This window comes from Bactrocera dorsalis, chromosome 2 (assembly GCF_023373825.1).
Source record: "Bactrocera dorsalis isolate Fly_Bdor chromosome 2, ASM2337382v1, whole genome shotgun sequence".
NCBI lineage: Eukaryota > Metazoa > Arthropoda > Insecta > Diptera > Tephritidae > Bactrocera > Bactrocera dorsalis.
The window spans coordinates 101196537-101218134 of record NC_064304.1 but is presented as its reverse complement, the minus strand read 5'-3'; the positions used below and the strand labels follow the sequence as shown (position 1 = coordinate 101218134).

Here is a 21598-nt window from a genome sequence, read left to right as displayed (position 1 = left end):
AAATATCACCAAGAATAAGAACCTTTCGTTTGACAACCGTTAGCAAACACAGGAACAGAAGAGTAACCAACCAGACGTCAAGCATATCTTGCAGCGGCATTGGTCTCAAGCATTTTATAGACTTTAATAGAAATATTAAGATTTCTAAAATCGCAAGAGCAGACTCCATACATACCTATACATAGTAGTCAAACGGAATGGCATTTTCAACACAAAAGGAATTTTTCCATGTTCCCTTTATGAACGAGACAGTCGACTATGAGTGCCGTAAGGCTTGTGTCAAGCTGAAGACCTATCAATCGACCATCGATCATCGCTCTTGGGCCATGGATGAATCGTTGCAATCAAGGTTCCTTTCAGATTTGATCACCTGCCAGACGCCGGTAGGTCAAATCTTGAGGTCAACTAAATTATTGCAAAGTAATGTTAGGCCGCCGAATTCCCCAATAGCGATACAATTTCGTAAATATTTTTATGTTGATGTAATAGCTATATTTTTAATGAATTTAATTGATAGAGCGCGTAAATAATTGATGAAGATCAGTGAAATATATTTGTCCTTTGTAATATTTGTACAAAAATTGAGTATTATTTATGAAATACAAAATTTGAAGCTGTCAGTAGCAGGAAAATTAGTTTGTGCTAGAAAGGCACTGAGTAATGCTAAACGTTTTTGGGGAATTCACATATTGTTTCTAGTACTTCGAAAGTTTTCATGTTCGCGTCAATTAAAATCGTTTTCTTTTTTAGGTTGGCGGCTACGGTGATGGTGATGGCGACGACGAGTATGATTATGATTACGATGGTGATGAAACGGGCGAAGGTGCACGAGCTCCTGGCCGTAATCTTGGCTCTAGACGTGGTGGTGGACGCCATAAAAGAGGCGTCGGTAGGCCAGTTCACACTGACAGCGGTTATATCGGCGAACCGGGTATGAGAGGCGATGAGGGAGCGGGACCTAGTGGGCGTGGACGAATAGGTGGCCCCGGAGGTGGTGGCCCTGGAGGTAGTGGTCCTAGAGGCGGTGGCACCGGAGGTGGCGGTCCTAGAGGTGGTGGTCCCGGAGGTGGTGGTCCTGGAGGTAGTGGTCCTGGAGGTGGAGGTCCTGGTAGTGGTCCTGGAGGGTTTTCCGGTGGTGGGGGCCCAGGTGGCGGTGGGCCCGGTGGTGCATTTCCGGGGGGCGCTGATGGGAGAGGAGCTAAACTTGGTCAAAGTGGTCTTCTTACCGCTGATAGCGTAATTGCTTGCGCCAACGAACAAATGGGAAGAATGCAGGAATTGTTACTGCACAAAAAGAATCTCGAAAAACAATTGGAGGTATCGAACGAACGCTTAAAAGTATCGAACATGGAGAATGATAAGATCAAAGCCATTATGAATAATAAATTCGATAGCAGTCATTCGAAAGATTTCTACAACAAAATACAAAAGCTCACATCAGGCGGTAAAATCAGTAAGGGGGAGGAAAATGAACTTTTACAGATTTACAATAAATTCGAAGATATGAGCAAGGCATACGAAATATTGCAAGCAGAAAATGCCTATCTAAAGCGACTAATGGAGAAATTGTCGTTACGCGCATCCTTCGAAGCACTAAAAGTAGAACCGGAAAAGAGCAACGATATTGCATTCTTACAGAACGAGGTGAACAAGCTGCGTAAGGAGCTCTCCATATTGCGCAAATTTGAAGATGACAAACTGAAGGGCACCATGGATAGCAATCGAAATAAAATGTCTGATCAGGATGCTGAGACGCTCAAGGCGATTATTAAGGAGCGTAATGCTTTACGTGAGAAATGCAAAACTTTCAAAGATCTTGAGGCAAAGGTTTACGAGCTACAGAAGATAGCAAAGGAAGCCGATAAAATGTCTGATAGTCTATCGAACGATTTGGATAGTCAATCTAAACATATAAATAAAATGGAACATGAGATGAAGCAGATGCAGGACTACTACGAAGATCAAATAGCCAAGCATAAGTTTAATGAAGACATACTTAGGGTAAGTGTACATAAATGGTTTATAAATAGCGTCTTCTAGAATCTCCAACTAGATTATAGAAATTTAACCTAGAAAAAACGTTAATTTCGGCTGAACCGAAGCTAAATGCATCTTCTATAGCATAAAAATATATTTATCTTGCTTTCAATCGTTCAGTTTGAGCGATCTAAAAAATTTGTTCGGAGGTTGTAGCTTTGGAAAATTATCTGCAAAATTCCGTGAAAGTATTTCGCCAAATAACAGAGTTTTCCTTAGAAGAATTGATTTTGATCGATCAGTTTTCATGGCAGCTATATGCTATAGTTATCCGATTTGAACAATTAATTTGAAGATGCGTTGCTCCTTTGGGTAAAAACCTATTCCGAATTTCGTGATGATCCTTTGTCCAATTAAATTGTTTTCTCCAAAGAGACTTGAGTGCTATCGATATATGGTTCTACATCTTATAGTGGTCCGATAACGGCAGTTCCGACAAATGAGCAGTTTCTTGGGGGAAAAAATTGTGGAAAATTTCAGGTCTCCGACGTTTCCTTTTGGGTGCTACACCCTTCGGAGCAAACTTAATATACTTAAGGTGATCCATTTTAAGGTTCCCTAGTTTTCAGGAGGAAAGACACAGAAACTTCTGATTTGAAGAGGATTGTTTATTATCATTCGAAAAAAAAATATTCTTTGGCATTTATTTTTTGAAGATTATCTCTTTTAAATGTTGGCCGCAGCACTTCTCAGATGGTCCACCCATTACTCCAACTTTCAATTATCGAAGTGTGGGATTGTCCGCCTAGATCACAAGCTTCAATTGCAGGCATCAAATAGTCGGTTACGTTCACACCGGTTAAATTCATTTTTGAAGAAATATGAACTGATAATTCCACCGGCCCACAAATCACACCAAGCCGTTGTTTTTTCTGGATAAAGTGGCAGCTCTTGAATCTCTTAAGGTTGCTCTTCGTCCCAAATGCGGCAATTTTGATTGTCGTCGGATCTTTGGTAAGGTTGCTGCGACCGGTGCCATATCGACTCTCCTTTTGAGTCTCAAAAAGTCTTTATCCCAAATATTTATGTATATAAATTAATGTAGCTCATTATCGATTATCTTTCATGCTTGGCTTAAGGTTTAACAAACCATAAATTGCCCTAAATAGTTGCATATATCGGTAACTTTTTCGGTGGTCAGAGTAATCGTGAGATTTTATCAACACGCTATGCTCGCAATATGAGTTACCCTATTGAAAAGATAAGCATTCGGGCAAATTCTGTAACTATTTGAGGCTTACTAGTCAGGAATCGGCAATGTTACTCGCTATTTCAAGTAAATATTTATTTTTGTCCTGTTTAATAACGTCGGAAATTGCATATTCCCGATTAACATAATTTATGTCACATTCATTATTATAAATGATATCTATTTTTAGTACCTATCGAATAATTCCCAATTTCTCTATCACAGTGTCAACTCGACGAAATGAAAGAAGAGCTAATTCGTGCTCGTTGCAGTGCACAAAAAGCCGAATGCTTGCAAATGGAGATCAGCAGTTTGCGGAACGAGCTGATGCGTCGTGAGTTGGCTCTGAATGATTACAACTGTCAGTACAACCAATTGATGGTAAGTTAGTTAACGGTTAATAGCATCATGCTCATTTAGATTAAAAATTAAGTGAGCGTTGAAATTTATTTTCGTTTCTTTTCGATTTCGTAGTACAAGGCCAAAAAGTTTAGAAACAGTGGCTATTGTATGTGCAATCGAAACCCAGATGCTGGCCATGATAACGATAATTGTTTGTCGGATAACTGACTGCAATGCGAATTAGCCAATCAAATGCATATAAATCTACATATGCACATATGTATATACTTCTTCTATAAACAGTTGTTCGTTTATGCCCATATCTACTACTGCTTTAAAGAATACATACATATATATAAATATTTTTTTTTAAATATTATTCACTGTATATTAATAATAAATTTTGTATAAGCTCTGTTTTTTTCTTGTTTACAATTTATGAAATTTTGTGAGTTGAATAAATCAATTGTTGAAAATATATACATATACATTTTTAAACAAAACCGTTCATTTACAGTTTTTGTAAAGCATTGAATTCAAGCTTTTGCAAGCACGGTTTACGCTTGTTTCTTTTAGTCTTCTTCCATAAATATATTTTAAATACATATTTCATGCCAATGCCGGATATGTGTCTTGATGACATCCGAAAAATATTTCTGGTCATCTCATAATGGTTAAGGAAGCTTACCGAAAGGTCTCATTTCATAAGTTCTAAATAGTTATAAGTCCCCTAAACACTATAATGATGATCTGTATCTGCTTTTAAAACCGAGTTATCCGTATAAGCTTAAGCGTTAGGAGTTTGAGGAAAAAAACCCAAGGGCTCTCATATACCCCGCACCAAAAAACTTTTTATTTCGAGTTCTTAGTGCTTAGTATTCACAAAGAAAATGGCTCGTGTCACTTTCATGGCTGGCTCTGGAACGGATTTGCAACTCACCCGCGTTAACATCGCATTCATAGGCCAAAACCCTCCCCTCCCACCAAAAAAAGAAAAGAAAAAATAACATATGTACATATGTATGTATGCAAAGCTTTAATTGCACTGGACTTGCTCGTATTTACAGCGGCAGTTTGTAGAAATGGGCTTGAAGAGCAAATGCAGGAAAAGAGTTCGTTTTCGACAAGTTTGCTCTTCCTGCGTACGCATTGACCGACATACATGGCCAGCAGACTCGGATACAGAAACGGAAGTAATAGCTGATAAATATAAGAAGGATAACATATTAGTATGTAAAACAAATGCTATAGAAAATACCAAAACAAAAGGAAAGGCCACTGATGACACTGATACAGAGTACTGAATATATTATATATATATATATATATTTTATTTTCTCCTTCGCTCTTTCCGCTGTCCGTTTGTCTTGAACTAATGCACAGAATGTCATTGATGAGCTTCAGCATAACGCCATACAAAATCTGCACGATACCCAAACACAAACCTGCACGGATTATATGGACGACTTGACCTTCTTCGCGCGAGCCACTTTGAACGAAATCAAGAAAGAGATAAAGAAACGTGGTGGTGACGGCGACAATATCGGCGGTCCAGCTATTACCGATGGCCTCAGTCCCGATGAATGTTGCGCTGAGTTACAGCGGCTGCACGATATGGTCAAACAGTTGACAAGACAAAATGAATATTTGCAAAATAATGTACAGAAAGCAGCGGAAGATTATTGTGCAGAGGCGTTTACGAAATTGAGAGAAATGGAGGAGAAATACAAGAAATCCCAAGACGATATATCATATTTGAAAAAAGATAAGGACGCCCTGAATATGCATGCTATGGATAAACTGAATGAGTTCTCTGATCGTGTGGATAAAATGGGTACAGATGTGGGTAAAGCCGTTAAAGATACCGCTTATATGGATAAAGACTTGAAAGAATCTATGAAATTGGTTAAGGAAATAAGTGACATACAGTTGAAAAATGTTCAATTATCAAATGCCGTGAATGCGCTTAATACACGCGATGATCAGAGCAATATAGACGATTTACGACGGCAATTGCTCGAAGAACAAGCAAAAAATAAGAAGTGCCAGGAAGAAAATAAAAGGCTAAGAGAACTGCTTGAAAAACGGGGCATTGATCCAGAATTAGCAACTAAGGATATCGTGAAAGAAGTGGCGGATGTGCAGAAGGGTGGCCCTGCCACCGGCTTAGACGTGCAAAGGAGTGGTCCTTTCATTGGTCCAGACGGTCAAAAAGGTACACCTTCTGGTGCAAGTCAATTAGCCGGGCCTGATAAAGGCGGTCCATTCGTTGGCAAAGATATTGGCCCAGAAGCTGGAAAGAAATTTGAGAGCGGCGGCGGTGAAGTGGTTGGTGCTGAGGTTGTAAGAAAAGGTGGTCCTGGCGAAAGTGCAGTTGTTGGACCGGAAGCTGGTAAAAAAGCTGGTCCTGGCGTGGCTGATATAGGCGGCCCAAGTGCTGTTAGAAAAGACGCGCTTGATACGGCTGGCGTAAAAGGTCCAGATGCTTTTAAAGCACCTACGCCTGGTCGTGGGCCTGAAGCTACGCAACCGGTTGCACCCGGTGCCGTTCCCGGCCCAGCTGCTGCCAAAACAAGTGGTCCTGCTGAGCGTGGTCCTGGAGTGGGTGGACCTGCTACTGGGGCTCCTGGTGCAGGAAGCCCTGCCGTGGGTGGTCCTAGTCCTGGTGGTCTTCCTGCGGGTGGACCTCAAAAAGGTGTACCAATTACAGGCGGCCCTGGTATTGGTGGTCCGCCTGCCGGTAGTCCTGGTGCAGATCCCGGTACAAGTGGTCAGCCTACTGGTGGCCCAGGCACAGGAGCCACTACAGGTGGCCCGCGTACAGGTCCCACTACAAGTGGTCCTGGTGCAGGACCGGCTTTAGGTGGTCCAGCCGCTGGTCCAGGTGCAGGTGGCCCTGCTACAGATAGCCCTGTTGGGGGTGGTCCTGCTGCGGGAGGGCCTGGTCCAGTTGGACCTGCTGCTGGTGGTCCTACTGCGGGTGGACCTGCTGCAGGTGGTCCGGCTGCTGATCGTCCTGGTGCAGGTCCCGGTAGAGTTGGTCCGGCTGCCGGTGGCCCAGGGACAGGAGATACTACAGGCGGTCCCGGTACAGATGGTCCGACTGGTGGGGGCCCAGGGTCAGGCGCCACTACAGGTGGTCCTAAAGCAGGCCCTGCAGTGGGTGGTCCTACTGCAGGCGGTCCTGGTCTAGGTGCTCCTACTCCGGGTGGTCCTGATGCTGGTGTCCCGACTGCTGGTGGACCTGCTGCTGCTGGTCCTCCTGCTGGTGGTCCTGCTGCTGGTGTTCCTGCTGCAGGCGATCCTGGTGCAATTGGTCCAGCTGCGAGACGTCCGGGTGCTGCTGGCCCCGGGGGTGGTCCTGCTGCAGGTGGTCCTGCTGCAGGTGGTCCTGCTGCAGGTGGTCCTACTACGGGCGGCCCTGGTGCTGTTGGGCCTGCTGCCGGTATTCCTGGAGCAGGTGGCCCTGCTGCTGGTGGTCCTACTGCTGGTGGTCCTTCTGCAGCCGGTCCTGCTGCAGGCGGCCCTGGTGCAGTTGGTCCTGCTGCGGGCGGTCCGGGTGCTGCTGGCCCCATTGGGGGTGGTCCTGCTGCAGGTGGTCCTGCTACAGGTGGTCCTGCTACAGGTGGTCCTGGTGCAGTTGGTCCTGCTACGGGCGGTCCGGGTGCTGCGGACCCCACGCGGGGTGGTCCTGCTATGGGTAGACCTGGCGCAGTTGGCCCTGCTGCTGGTGTTCCTGGTGCTGATGGCACAGCTGCGGGTGGTCCTGGCCCCGGTAAGGGAGACATTGGCCGACCTGGTGCAATTAGAATAGGTGAACCTGTTGTCGGTGAAGGTGGTGGGCCTGGAGGATATACAGGAGTCATTGGTCCTGGAGGCGCTGATCAAACACGTGGTCCTGGAGAACCGGATCGAAGTGGTCCAGGTTTAGATAAAATTGGTGGTGCTGGTCCCGTAGGGGACGGCTCCGCAATCGGTGACGGAGAAAGTGGTGGTAGAACTGGCACTAAACCTGGAAAGGGAGAAGGTATTGGTGGCAGTGTTCCTGGTAGAGGACCTATTGGTCGAGGTCCACCTATTTCTGGTGGAGGTAAAAGTCGCAGAGGAAAAGGCGCAGCCGCAACAGCAGATTCAGATGCATTCCAACAATTTATCGACACTAATGCCAACACAATGATTTCAAATATAAGGGCGGGCAGTGCGCTCGAAAAGGAATTACGTGCGATTCTGAATTCCTTCATGATGGAATGTGGTTTCTGCTTCTGCAAAAGTTTAGTGCCGAAAAGTAAATTTTACGCACTTTGCCACAAACTTCTGCACAATGGCATTCAGTGCATGTCTTTCCGCGAGTTAGCGTACATGCATAGAAAGATATTTATGGCCGCTGACAAGTTGCATCCAGGATGTCTATTAAACATGATACTAACCGAACTGGGCTTCAAGGATGGCGAGGGTCTCAAGTGTTGCCATTGCAAAAACGCTCTCTGTTGCAGCAACTCCGAGGAAATGCTCAAAGAAAAGGGTGGGTAATGAATGTTCTTGTAGTGTTGTTGCAGTCGACGATATTTTACGAGAAATTTGTATTTTTTACATAGTAAGCAAGTTGGAGCGTGATATTGAAATGGCAAAAGAATATTTGGACAGTTTGAAAGGGCAACCAAAAACGCCGAAAAATCCCTATACCTCAACTGGAAAGACATACCGAAACATGGAAGATAGCTATACAGAAGCCGTAGAAGAGTAAGCATATTTTTTGATATTGTAAATGTATATTATCCGTTATTTCCCAAGTTGATTGCTCTAATACATACATATCGCGCATTTGCTGCAAGAGGCATAAATCAAAAAACGTGATTTTTGAGTTAATGCTGCAGAATTGTTCGTTATATCATACTTCATGTTGAGTGAAAAATTCATATGAATACCTCTTATATGCTCCGCTTGAGAAGAGGTGTAAGGTTGTAGTCAGTTGAAAACTTTAAACGCGTTTTCTGGAGAATCGATTTTTTTGACTTATGCTGGTCTTGCAGCAAATGAGCGATATGTAAAGTGATTTATACATTACGTGTTGCTCATACAACATGGTGTACTATATGCTTACATTAGATTTGAAGCATAACATTGACTGCGTTAATATAAAGAGGTGTTTTATTAAAATTTACTTGGAAAATAATGGACCCACTAATCCATATGTATGAATATGTACAAACGGCACACTTTTTAGGCTTCTAACATGTCGAGAAACAAGACCTGCTTTGTCCAGAACACACAGCAAACAAATGAAGACTCTTAAGGTGGGTAGTTAATCTAATTTTAGTGTCATCTAATCTCTTGTATTGAAAATGTTTGACCTTTCATGTTTATTCCTTTATAGGCGCGCATAATGAAATGCTCCGAGATGCTGCGGTGATTATTTTACGTAAACGACATAACGTTCAATTTCTTAGTTGTGAGCGTGCGTTTGATTTGAAAACATCCAAACATACTTTGCTGCAATATCTATTTCTTAGTTTATTTTTATATTTATCGTACCGATTACGGTTGATTTAAGTTTTTTTTTGCATTTTTTGGCAAATGGCATTCTAACTACAAAGAATTTATGTGAATGAAACATATTTGTTCGACAAGAGGCCTGAATTGTCTTTGTTTAAAGCAATTTTATTAATTCACCAATTGGGAGCATCTTTGGAGAATCAACAGAATTATTTTTTACTAAGTTTGCAATGATCAGGCATAATATGGACTTTATCAATGAATGACCGCCACGTTCGCGCATACATTTGTATATATAGTTTAGAGGGTTTTCCGAAACAATAATTAAAAAATTGAAATAAACAAATATATTATACTTATATTTTAACGAAATCGTGTTAATTATTTTAAACATGTTAATGACAAATAACGCAACAAATTTATAGCCCCAGCAACTCACAGCTATCGAAATTCCAATTCATTGAAAGAATCAACGCGGAAATTAGCCTATACCGTGCAATTCAAAGACTTTACGTAGGAAAGGGATGAAGGATCACACGTACACAACAGTATCGGTTCGAATTGTCAATTTTGGGCATTTAATTGCTGATTTAGCCAATAGGTACTAGCTTGAAGACGCTATTCTCATTATTGGACAGAACTTACGCTGTGATCAAATACAGCATTTTCCTCGCAATAATTTAGCTCGGACATGAACCACATGAAATTTGACATTTCAGTTTGATGGCAACGCTTCAAACGTCACCCAATTGGCAGTTTTTAATTTTTTTCTTTTGGAATTGTTAAATTAATTTTCCAGCTGTCTTCGTGGGTGTAGTTGACTGGCGTTTGGAAAAGGCGAAATAATTATTTTGAGCGTTTCGCGTAGCTGTGTGTGTCGTGTAAACATTAAGAAGAAAAAGGTGTATTGGCTAAGAAATTGTGCGCGAAGCGGAGCGGCGACGTACGTGCGCGCCAATTTGTTTATAATAAAACATTTTAAGAAGGAATTTCATTTGCGTGGTATTGTTGGACGTAAACGGCAGATTGTATGTACCTTGGTGGCTAGCTGATTACTCGTTGGATTGTATAGATGTCGGTGACAAAAGATACAAAACAAAAAATTCTACAGGGTGTGGTTGTTGTGCAGTGGTCGATTATTCAAAAGATGAAATGAAATTGATTAAAAAATTTGTTGTATGTATTTTTATGGTGTAACCACATTGTGTTGGTGAATGGCAAAACGAATACGCATAAAACAGTGTAAATTAATTTATGCGAAACGCGAACGAAATTGAGAAAATTATGCAAATTGGGTGATACACAGCTTTTAATGTTGCTGACAGTGACGGCAAGGTGTAAATCAAGCATTGACTTAGTTGAATTTGGAAAGGGTTGCTTGGCGATACCGGAACGTCTATATATACATATGTTACATTCATAATAAAAATCTAAGAATTAAAACAAATGCAATCTGCTATTTAGTTGTGTCCCATCATTTTGGGGAAGGACCAATACAGAATTAGTGACGTTGTCAATCGCGACGTCAAAGCCAACGTCGTCGTCTGCGCCGCTTTAAGTCTGTTGCACTTTGCCAAGAGCAGGTGTATACAGCGCCAATAGCGGACGTTGATGTATGACCGGCTGAAATGAAAAAAAGCAAAACGCCGCTCCAACAATAACAATATCGACATCATGTCGCGGCTTGCTGATTATTTCGTTATTGTTGGCTATGATAACGATAAAGAACGTGAGTAATTTGTAATTCTTTCTATATACACATTTCTGCATACATATTTAAGTATTTGCATATAATAAGAAGATAAATTATATACATACATACTTATTTATTTGCTGATTTCGAGTTAGTTAATTTAATTTGTTATAGTATTGTATATTGCTTCTATTTTTTATTTGGCGAATTAAAAAAATTCAGAGCTCATAATTAATTTACAATTTATGATTGATAAATTCTAGGGACTGCTGCTGGTAACATACACATGTCATGTGGCAAGATAGTGCAGCGTTTTCCGGAAAAGGACTGGCCGGATACTCCATTTATCGAAGGCATAGAGTGGGTACGTTTGTTAATGAATATGTTAACATATTCAAATGAATTATTTTTATGATTTAAGTATGAGTTCACAAAAACATTAACAACAAAAGAATTTGCATTGCTTTTTTTAACAAGTGAGAGGGGTTTGGAATCTAGTATGTACATAGGAAACTAAAATGTTTGAAACAATTATAACATACTACTGTATTATTTCATTCATACATTTGTGTATTTTTGATTATGCTATTATGTAAAGAATCCAAAATAGAAAGTACTCTTTAAATTTGATTCTGATAAGTTTGTTTGTTTGCATATGAAATAGTTTTGTCAACCACTTGGCTGGGGTTTGTCGTACGATAAGCAAGAACCAAAATTTTTCACTTCCGTACTTACTGATATCGATGCAAATAAGCATTACTGTGCCTGTCTTAGCTTCCATGAAACATTGGCCATCACACTTAATAAAGTCATTGATGAAGAAGATGAGGCAACTGCTACCGTCAGCGGCATTGGTGGTTCCAAATTTCAACCTGCGATTACGGGCAGCACTAACGGCGGTGGAAGTGGTAATAATAGCATAATATCCCATCATAGCGTTATGTATGCGCCCAAATGTTTGGTGCTAATATCACGGCTCGATTATGGAGATACATTTAAGGTAATTCTAATTAGAATAATTTCAAATTATCAGTAAATATATTTTATTTTATAAACAAACTGATCTAAATGTTTACAGAACTGTCTAGGCACTATTTACACAGTATACATTGAGAATCTGCCCTACGCATTAGAAAATCTCATTGGCAATATTCTTGGCTGTATACAGGTGCCACCGCCAGGCGGTCCGCAAGTACGCTTCTCCATAGGAGCTGGCGATAAGCAATCGCTACAGCCGCCTCAATCGCCTTCGTTACCAGTGACGGGTACAGCTGTTTACTTTGTTTTTAAGCAATTAGGTATGCAGCTATTCAAATATATAAAGAAATATATAAAAAGCACACAAACATATATATGTATGTGCTTGCTTGTATGCTAAATTTTATAATTCATTCTTATTAATTAATATTATTATTTTCAATATGACGCATTTCAATACAATCCATCGAAAAATGTGATATTTACACCGCTTAACCACAACATTCACCGTTTTAACATATGGAATCACGGGTGTCGGGTATCTGCTCTTCTAATATATATAATGTGGCGGTTAGGTATTAAAAATGTACTTATACTGCTGTGCGCGGTTATGACGGAGAATAAAATTCTATTCCATTCAAAAAGCTATTCACATTTGACCGAAAGCTGCAAGGCTCTGGTATCATTGATGTATCCATTCAGGTAAACAAATTTGATATGAGTTCTTTCAATTTACCTGTCTGTATTTATTTTCAATGTATCATTCTATGTAAACAATATACTTTAATATAGTACACAATTCTCAATATTTTCTTAAATATAGATACACGCACGTGTACATTCCGATATTGCCAGCACCGTTAACCGAAGTTCTCTCCACACCCACCCCCTTTATAATGGGCATACACAGTTCATTAGTCAGCGAAATCACCGACCTGCTGGATGTTATAGTCGTAGACCTAGACGGTGGCATGGTAACGATACCAGAATCACTGTCACCACCAGTGCCCATACTGCCATCACCATTGTGGGAACAGACTCAAGAGCTGCTTACGATGATTCTATTTCCGCATCTTTCACAGGCTGATTTGGCATTTCCGTCGCTCGAAAAACCAACTAATTATCCTAAGTCAGATGCAATAATAGATAAGGAGTTGCGTGCTATTTTCATGCGCCTCTTTGCACAACTGCTGCAAGGGTAAAAATAGAATATGCATGTCTTTACGAAAAAAAGAAAATGTAATATTTTTTATTGCTGTTTATTTCTGCAGATACCGCTCATGTCTAACTATTATACGCATCCATCCTAAACCGGTGATAACTTTTCATAAGGCCGGTTTTTTGGGTGCACGTGATCTGATAGAAAGTGAATTTTTATTTCGCGTTTTGGACAGCATGTTCTTTACCACCTTCGTGAATGAACGTGGACCACCGTGGCGTTCTGCCGATGCTTGGGATGAATTATATAGCTCTATGAATGAGATTTTGAAGAGCGAGGCGCAAAATAAGAGTTTAGTAAGTTGCCTAAAAATGTATAACTCTCGGTATCGATGCATTTTTGTACTATTCACCATATTATATCATAAAACAAAACATCTCTTTAAGCTAGTGGATTTTTAAAAATATAATTACAAATATTACATCGCCAAAAAAGAATTAGTATTTTCATAGAGTAAGGATAATGCTTGATAATAATTTCTTCCAGGTTCCAATACACATACAGGAGTTGGGAAAAATACTATACGAAAACGAGTGTCCAAGTCAACAGGTTTACGCACAGAAAGTACTCCGCCCGCCGGATGGCTCTTTCCATCGCATACACCAGCCAGCATTTCCACGTATTAGCAGCGAAAAAGTTGAGCTGATTATAAACGATGGCATGCGCAAGAATTGTATTTCGCATCGTTTAACGGTATTGCGCAATCAAATGCGCATAATACCGATGGGTCCGCGCTTACCCGAGGTGCTAGATGTGCGTCCAGCCATCTTAAATTCAGCACGCCGACTCGAGGTATCTACACATTATTTAGCACGTATGAGTTGTATATTAAAAAATATATTTTTTCTTTGAAGGTGCTAAAAACTTGTGTCGCTTATATTTTTGAAAATAAAATCGCCGATGCGCGTAAACTTGTGCCGGCTGTAATGCGCACACTCAAACACCGTGATGCACGTCTAATACTCTGTCGTGAACTATTCGGCTATGTGCATGGCAATAAAGCGATACTTGACCATCAACAGTTCGACTTGGTGATTAAGTGAGTTCTTAACGAAATATAATTAAAATTTATAAATACAAAAATATATATAATATGATATTAACATTAATCACAACTGACAGATTTATGAATAAAACAATACAAAATTCCACGGGTATTGATGAATACACCGTTGCGGCGGCACTCTTACCGATGTCCACTATCTTTTGCCGCAAGCTTTCCACGGGTATAGTTCAATTTGCATACACCTGCATACAGGACCATCCCATATGGAAGAACTTGCAATTCTGGGAGTCTACTTTCTATCAGGATGTGCAGACACAGATTAAAGCTTTGTACATGCAACGACGGCGACAAATCGAGAATAATAAGGAATCCAATATCGTGTTGGACGATGTGCCGTTGGAAGAGCCAACTGCGCTTGAGATAACAGCCGAACAAATGCGCAAAAGTCCAACGCTGGAGGAGGAAAAAAAGAACGTAATTAGCTCAAATTTTTATTTTCCAACTTTGTACAGTGATTTATTTCATTTTTTAATTTACTTTTTAGGAATTAGCGCAATCAGAAGAATCCACGCTTTACAGTCAAGCCATCCACTATGCTAATCGTATGGTGTCCTTGCTAATACCACCCGATGTGAATGCTGTGGGACCGAAGCCGAAGCAATCCTTTCGCTTAGACGATAATCAAAGCGTATCGAATAGGTGAGTTTCTGTGATTATTTTAATATTGTTTAATTTATTTTCGTTGTATTAAAAACGGGTCCTTTAATGTTTTAAAGATTCTTAAATCAAAACTTTATTTAATGTTATTTCCTAGATTATTACAAATTTTATTTCGTAATTTTGACTCTTAACTTTATTGGAATTGCTATACAGGATTTTGAAACTGGTCGAGACTAGTAAAAACTAGATTTTCGAATACGAATACTAATTTGCATATTATTCTACTTGTAATTTGTTTATAATTTTACATTTAAAATTTTTATGAACTTGACTAAAAAATATAATATCATCTCCATTTATTTATAGAACAAATACTTTTCTTAGATTGAGGTACGATTTTGTTCTTATTTGTTGTAAGCACCTGCATATTCTTTTTATTCATACTTTCACTTATTTTTTATTATTATTTTTTAATATAAAATGCACGTTTTTGCTTACGCGTTTGAAATTAACAAAATTTACATTATATGAATTTTTTTTATATGTTGAGTAGGATATATTAAGTTTGTAACATAATTGTAAACAGAAAAAAACATCGGAAACCCTATAAATTATATATATAAATGATCTGGATTTCATACATTCTTAGGAGAATTTTCGAAATTATACCTTAGACAGGTTTTCAGATTAATGCCTTATTGCAAAAATCTATTCTATAAAAATTCTTTAAATTTAAACTTTGTTTTAGTATAAATTTTGAAGCATTGCAGTTTAAATATAAGACAGGTTCTTGAAAAAATACATTGTAATTAAATTAAAGTTTGATTATTTTTGTTATTTTAATTAATATTAGAGGGAAAACGCTTTTAAACGCTTATTTTTATGTATAGAATACACTAACAATATTTTAAATGCTTTGCACAAAGAAATGTTTTAGAGGAATTCAAACAATATTTAGTATTTATAGTCCGAAATTCCATAATTAAACTAAACAATGCTTCGCATCGGTTAACGCAATAGATCAGTTTTGTTTTCAACTTTAAACAAATGTTTCGTCTCATTTTCATTTCAGTATTATGGGCTCGCACAGCTTAAGCGAACATTCAGACGAGGGCTTTGAAGAGAACGACGCACTGGAAGTGGGCGGTGCAGTCGGCAAAATGGTTTCACGATTCATCGATCGCGTATGTACTGAGGGTGGTGTTACGTCTGAGCATATACGCAATCTACATGATATGGTGCCCGGTGTAGTCCATATGCATATTGAAACGCTGGAATCGGTATATCTGGAATCTAAAAGGCATCCACATGTGCAAAAACCAAAGATACAAGCGCCATGTCTGCTGCCAGGCGAAGAGATTGTAACGGATCACTTGCGTTGCTATCTCATGCCGGACGGCCGAGAGGATGACACACAAAGCTGGATACCAGCCGAGGGCGCATTATTCTTAACAAATTATCGTATTGTGTTCAAAGGTGAGTGCAATTTAAATTCGACTGCTATGCAAAAAATTAACTGCTTTTTAATGTCACTGCATTTTAGGCTCCCCCTGTGACCCGCTCGCTTGCGAACAGACCATTATTCGCGCATTTCCCATCTCCTCAATGCTGAAGGAGAAAAAAATCTCAGTACTATATCTTTCGCATTTAGATCAAACCCTGCCGGAAGGTTTACAGTTGCGTTCTAGCACCTTCCAGTTGATGAAAATCGCTTTCGATACCGAAGTGACGCCGGAAATGATTGAAACCTTTCGTAAAATACTCACAAAGGCTCGGCATCCAATCGATGAGTTCGAGCACTTTGCATTCCAATCGTACGGTACCATCATGCATGGCACCGCACCATCTAAAACCAAAGAAAAATACTCAACACTAAAGGGTTTCGCCAAGAAAACGATTTTACGCAAATTCAAACAAAAAACGCCAGCCAAACGTAAATTAGTTACTTCGACATTAGATTTTGATACGCTCGGTCCTTCAACGGAGGCGATAGACACACATTCTTTGGACGACGAACTTGAAGATGATGAGTTCGAAACGAATACGGACACAATGCCACGTTTACTGACCGCCAAAGATGTGGAGCGCATGCGGGAACGTAGCTATGTGCGCGATTGGAAGCGTTTAGGCTTTGACGAGGCACAAAACGGCTTTCGCATAACCACCGTAAATGCTAACTACAGTTTATGTCGTTCATATCCTGCGCTGTTGGTAGCGCCTGTGCAAATTAATGATGCGGCGCTTTTGCATCTTGGACGATGCTACAAGAGTCAACGCATACCCGTGGCCACGTGGCGGCATCGGAATGGCGCCCTCTTGATACGAGGCGCTCTGCCACATAGCAAATCAGTGATCGGTGAGTTTGAAGTTTAAAAAATTTTTTGTAATTGTATATATGTATATATTAATGACCCTAAATGAATAGGCATGCTGAAAAACTCCACCGGCTCGAATACGATGTCACATGACGTCGCCAACTATCACGAGCAAGATAAATATATTTCAGCGCTCATTGACTCCATGCCAAAGAATCTCTCCCTAGCATTGGCGCAATACACAATGACTGGCATGAATTTGTCCATGAATTCACTGTTATTAAACGCTACCGATGAGTCAGCCTACCTCAATCGCGCAGATACTTCGTTAACACCCGAAGTTAGTCGTAAACACAAGTCAGGGATTTCAGGTAGTGGTAGCGAATCTAAATCGAATAATTGGACAGATTCACTGAAACCAAAATCGAATACTATAAAGAACAATTCATCGGTGACGGCGGCCGCAGCAGCATATCGGAAGTTACGGCTTTATGTCTTAGGTATCTCCTTTCTTATTTTCTTTCGCACTTGCTCACTATATGCGTTTTCTTTGCATTCATTTAGGTGAGAAATCTCAAACGAAATCCGGCATCAACGCAGATCTCTGTGCAGAATTCATAGCCGTGGACTATGCCGATTACCGGCAATCGCGCATCGCTTTCAAGAAGCTAATGCGCGCCTGTCTGCCTTCGAATACAACCAACGATGCCGACCAAACATTCGCCAAAAGCGTTGAACAGTCGGAGTGGCTACAGCAAATTTCTTCACTCCTACAACTATCCGGTGCTGTAGTCGATCTAATGGATCTACAGGAGTCTAGTGTGATGCTCTCACTGGAGGATGGCTGGGATATAACGGCGCAAATTTCATCAATTGCGCAACTCTGCCTCGACCCCTACTATCGCACGATGGAGGGTTTCCGTGTGCTCATCGAAAAGGATTGGATCGCATTTGGGCATCGTTTTGCACATCGCAGCAATCTGAAGCCAACCCATGGCAACTCAAGTATTGCATTTGCTCCGACCTTTCTGCAATTTCTAGACGCTGTCTACCAAATACAACGACAGTTTCCAATGGCATTTGAATTCAACGAGTTCTATGTGCGCTTCTTGGCCTACCATATGGTTTCGTGTCGTTTCCGCACCTTTCTTTTTGACTGCGAGGTGGAACGTTTCGATTTAGGTATCGCATCGGTGGAGGATAAACGTGGTTCGCTGGGCACCAAACATCATCTATTGGGTAAAATTTTCGAATGGCAAACATATTCATATTCTTTACGTTATTATTCCCACAGGTAATACCGGGTCCGATGACGAGGGTGTCTATCCCATGGACGTACGCAGCAAAGCACAATCCTCGGTGAATTTCAATCGTATCGGTCACTCTATATTCGACTATATCGAACGGCAACACGCGAAGACACAAATCTTCTACAATTTTATGTACTGTGTACGTGATGATGTACTGCGTCCACAGAGTTCAGTGCCCGCCCTCGATCTATGGGCATATTATACGAACGAAGAACTGGCACAGGGTCCACCATATGATCTGGAGCTCACCAATGCCGATGATGAAATCGATTTATCTGAATTGCGTGGCAAACGCATCGTGATTAGCGCTGGTTATGATAACATCGAGAAGAGCAATGCGAATGCATTCGTTTGTCTGCTGAGCGATGTGCGTCAGGCGGAGACCGAACGTGGTTATTTACCACAGAAATGGTTGCAAGTGTGGGACCAATTGGAAGTGCCACCAATGGAGGAGTTAACACGCAAATCCTCGCTTAGCAGTATTCTCTTGCAGTCACACGGCAAATTAGCACCTAAACGCTCTACGTTAGAGATTTTGATGAAGGGTCGTCAAAGTGGCTATCAGGACAAATACTTTCATCCGCATCGTTTCGAGAAACATCCATACACCACACCAACGAACTGCAATCACTGCACAAAGTTGTTATGGGGTCCGGTGGGCTACCGCTGCATGGACTGTGGTAATTCGTATCACGAGAAATGCACCGAGATATCGCTGAAGAATTGCACGAAATATAAAGCAGTCGACGGTGTGGTGCCGCCGAATGTGAACATCTCGCAGGGTGACACTGCAAGTATAGCATCGAGTGCTGCCACAACAGCGCGCACCTCCAGTCATCATTTCTACAATCAGTTCAGCAGCAATGTGGCGGAGAATCGCACGCATGAAGGGTTAGTTGAGTTTATTTTTATTTCATTTGCATGTGGCTGCAGGTTATGAGTTGCTAAAGCTAGATAATATCTGCTGCGCTTATTTTATTATTAAATTATTGCTCTTTTATTTTTATTTTCAAAGATTCCGTAATAATATTTAATTTTTCTTTTCCTTGCAGTCATCTTTATAAGCGCGGCGCTCTGCTCAAAGGCTGGAAACAGCGTTGGTTTGTCTTGGACTCTATAAAGCATCAACTACGCTATTATGACTCCGGTGAGGATTCGCAATGCAAAGGAGTTATAGGTAAATTGTTATATTTTTTTGTACTTTTTTTATTTTGCTTTTAATATAAAGAAATTTTCAATCTTAGTATTTTTTTCATTTGGATGGTTTTTTAATTAACTAAGCTTTCCTCTTAGCCTTTTAGTTTTTTATATTCAGTAATTTTTTGTTATTATTTTTAATTTTTTATTAATACTTCTTTTTATTGTATGTGCGTTATTTTAAAAATTCTAAATTACTTAAAATTTGCAATGTTTTTCGAATAAATATAGAGTATGTTTAGATTTGGTATAAAAAAATTTAATCATCCCTTTACAATATTTTATTATACATATATTTTTCTTTTATATTAGCATTGCTTTAATTATCTGGAAAACTTAATTTTTTTCTGTTTCTAGAATTTATATTGTAATGTTTCTCAACTAAAAACTTTCGTTCTATATTTTATGCTTTTATTTTTTTTTTTTTTTAATTTCTTTTATTTTATTTTTTTTTATTATTTTTTTTTATTATTTTTTTATTTTTTATTTTTTTTATTATTATTAGTTTTTGCTCGAATTTCTATTTTTGGAAAATCGTTTTTCGAAAATTTTCGCTATTAAGTTCTCAAAAACATTTGTCAATCGAATTAAATTATATTCTTTTATTTATGTTTATGTATGAATATAATTATTCCAGTTATCAAAATAATCGAAACTTTATCTTTTGAACACGTCGATTATTATGTTTAACGAAATTTTTATTTTATCATTAATAAACGCTTAAAATAAAACCACAAAATAAAATTAAGCAAAAATAATACTTACATACGCACTTCTACTGACATTTGTTTACATATTTAATATTTTATTTTTCTCGTTGTCTTTTGCAATATTCGCCACACCATTAAACAGAATTGGCAGAAGTGCAATCGGTGACACCGGCGCAGCCCGCACAAATTGGCACGAAACGCATCGACGAGAAAGGCTTCTTCGATGTAAGTTTCTTAAATACCGTATTATAGTTGCATAAATCATAACAATTCAACGAAATGCATACACGCTTCCCCTATTTTACAGCTGAAGACCAATCGTCGCACGTACAATTTCTATGCCGTAAATGCGAATTTGGCACAAGAATGGATTGAAAAAATTCAAGCCTGCTTACAGTAGATGAAATGTAGGATAGACCCGCCCATTAGCAGTGTACTCATCAACGATATTCCATTTCTTGCACGTATTATTTTAGTTATATAACGTAAGCTGCTATTAAGTTGCGTGGAAAAAGTTGGAAAATACGGTAGGGAAATCAAAACGCAACGCTTTATGAAAGAGTTTAGCGTTAAACTTATCAATATGTATTTATATATAAATACTAGCGTTTAAATGTGTATATTTAAACTATGTGTATGTGTATTTACTACTTTTGTGTCTTAATTATTCTTATTTGTTTTCTATCTATTATTTTGCATAAAACATTAAGTTTATACATACATAAATTTAATATAATGTCAACCAACGACAAACATATTTGATAAGCATTAGTGCAAATAAAGAAATTAAATAAGCTAATTACATACATACAAAAACACGCATAACGGCACCCTCTCAGCTATGTGCGTGGCGCATTTTGTATTTATGTATTTCAACTGCTGGCTTATTAGGCGTGAATTTAAGTAAACCCTACTTCTATGCACTAGCACCGTACTGCATTTGTATTTGTAATAGTATATTATCATATGTGTATACTAATAATGTGTTATTCTTTAGTATATTCATACTCGTAATTATAATAGTTATTGACGTTTTTACTATAAAAAAATACTGTACTGCAATAACCAGAGTTACCATATATATTTAATTTCAAGAATCACTGTTTTTCTATACACAAAAGAAAGGAACTATAAATATACAATGAATTCATTCATATATTATACACATACATATATATATATACATGCATAAAATATATATAATACGTAGTGTACCAAAAGATATTTGAATATGCAATACAATATGCTTATACATACATATAAATATTATATAATTAAATTTATAACATAATAAATAGACTTTTTCAATGTGATCAATTGATGAAACACTAATCCATACATATAAAAAAGAAAATTTACAAAATATGAAAATTAATAAAATTGTATAAATGGATCGTTTAATAATAAGTGTTTTTCTATTATTTTATTTTATCTTAAAAAAAGCAAAAG

The 21598-nt window shown here is 39.0% G+C and overlaps 2 protein-coding genes across 4 annotated transcripts; both read left to right on the top strand.

Annotated features, from left to right (window-relative positions):
• Nucleotides 1–15: 15 nt before the first annotated feature.
• Nucleotides 16–9422, top strand: LOC105226022 (uncharacterized). 3 transcript variants are annotated; one of them, XM_049447736.1, is made up of 8 exons: nt 16–383; nt 751–1081; nt 1124–2001; nt 3452–3607; nt 4952–8090; nt 8164–8308; nt 8793–8862; nt 8943–9422. In XM_049447736.1, exons 1-8 carry the CDS (start codon nt 198–200, stop codon nt 8976–8978), a joined length of 4941 nt encoding a protein of 1646 aa, XP_049303693.1. In that variant the 5' UTR covers nt 16–197; the 3' UTR covers nt 8979–9422. The 3 variants fall into 3 exon arrangements, with proteins under 3 accessions (XP_049303693.1, XP_049303692.1, XP_011203055.2); XM_049447735.1 differs by having other exon boundaries at nt 751–2001; nt 4952–6938; nt 6969–8090; nt 8943–9421; XM_011204753.4 differs by having other exon boundaries at nt 751–2001; nt 8943–9421.
• A 435-nt stretch (nt 9423–9857) lies between these two features.
• Nucleotides 9858–21527, top strand: LOC105226023 (myotubularin-related protein 13). Its single transcript, XM_011204754.4, has 19 exons — nt 9858–10790; nt 11018–11118; nt 11419–11754; nt 11833–12052; nt 12308–12434; nt 12556–12930; nt 13004–13247; nt 13438–13743; nt 13806–13990; nt 14074–14431; nt 14502–14656; nt 15690–16093; nt 16161–16973; nt 17043–17432; nt 17497–18171; nt 18227–19133; nt 19295–19419; nt 20292–20374; nt 20457–21527. The coding sequence occupies exons 1-19, from the start codon at nt 10736–10738 to the stop codon at nt 20547–20549; spliced, it is 5952 nt and encodes a 1983-aa protein (XP_011203056.2). The 5' UTR covers nt 9858–10735; the 3' UTR covers nt 20550–21527.
• Nucleotides 21528–21598: the final 71 nt, after the last annotated feature.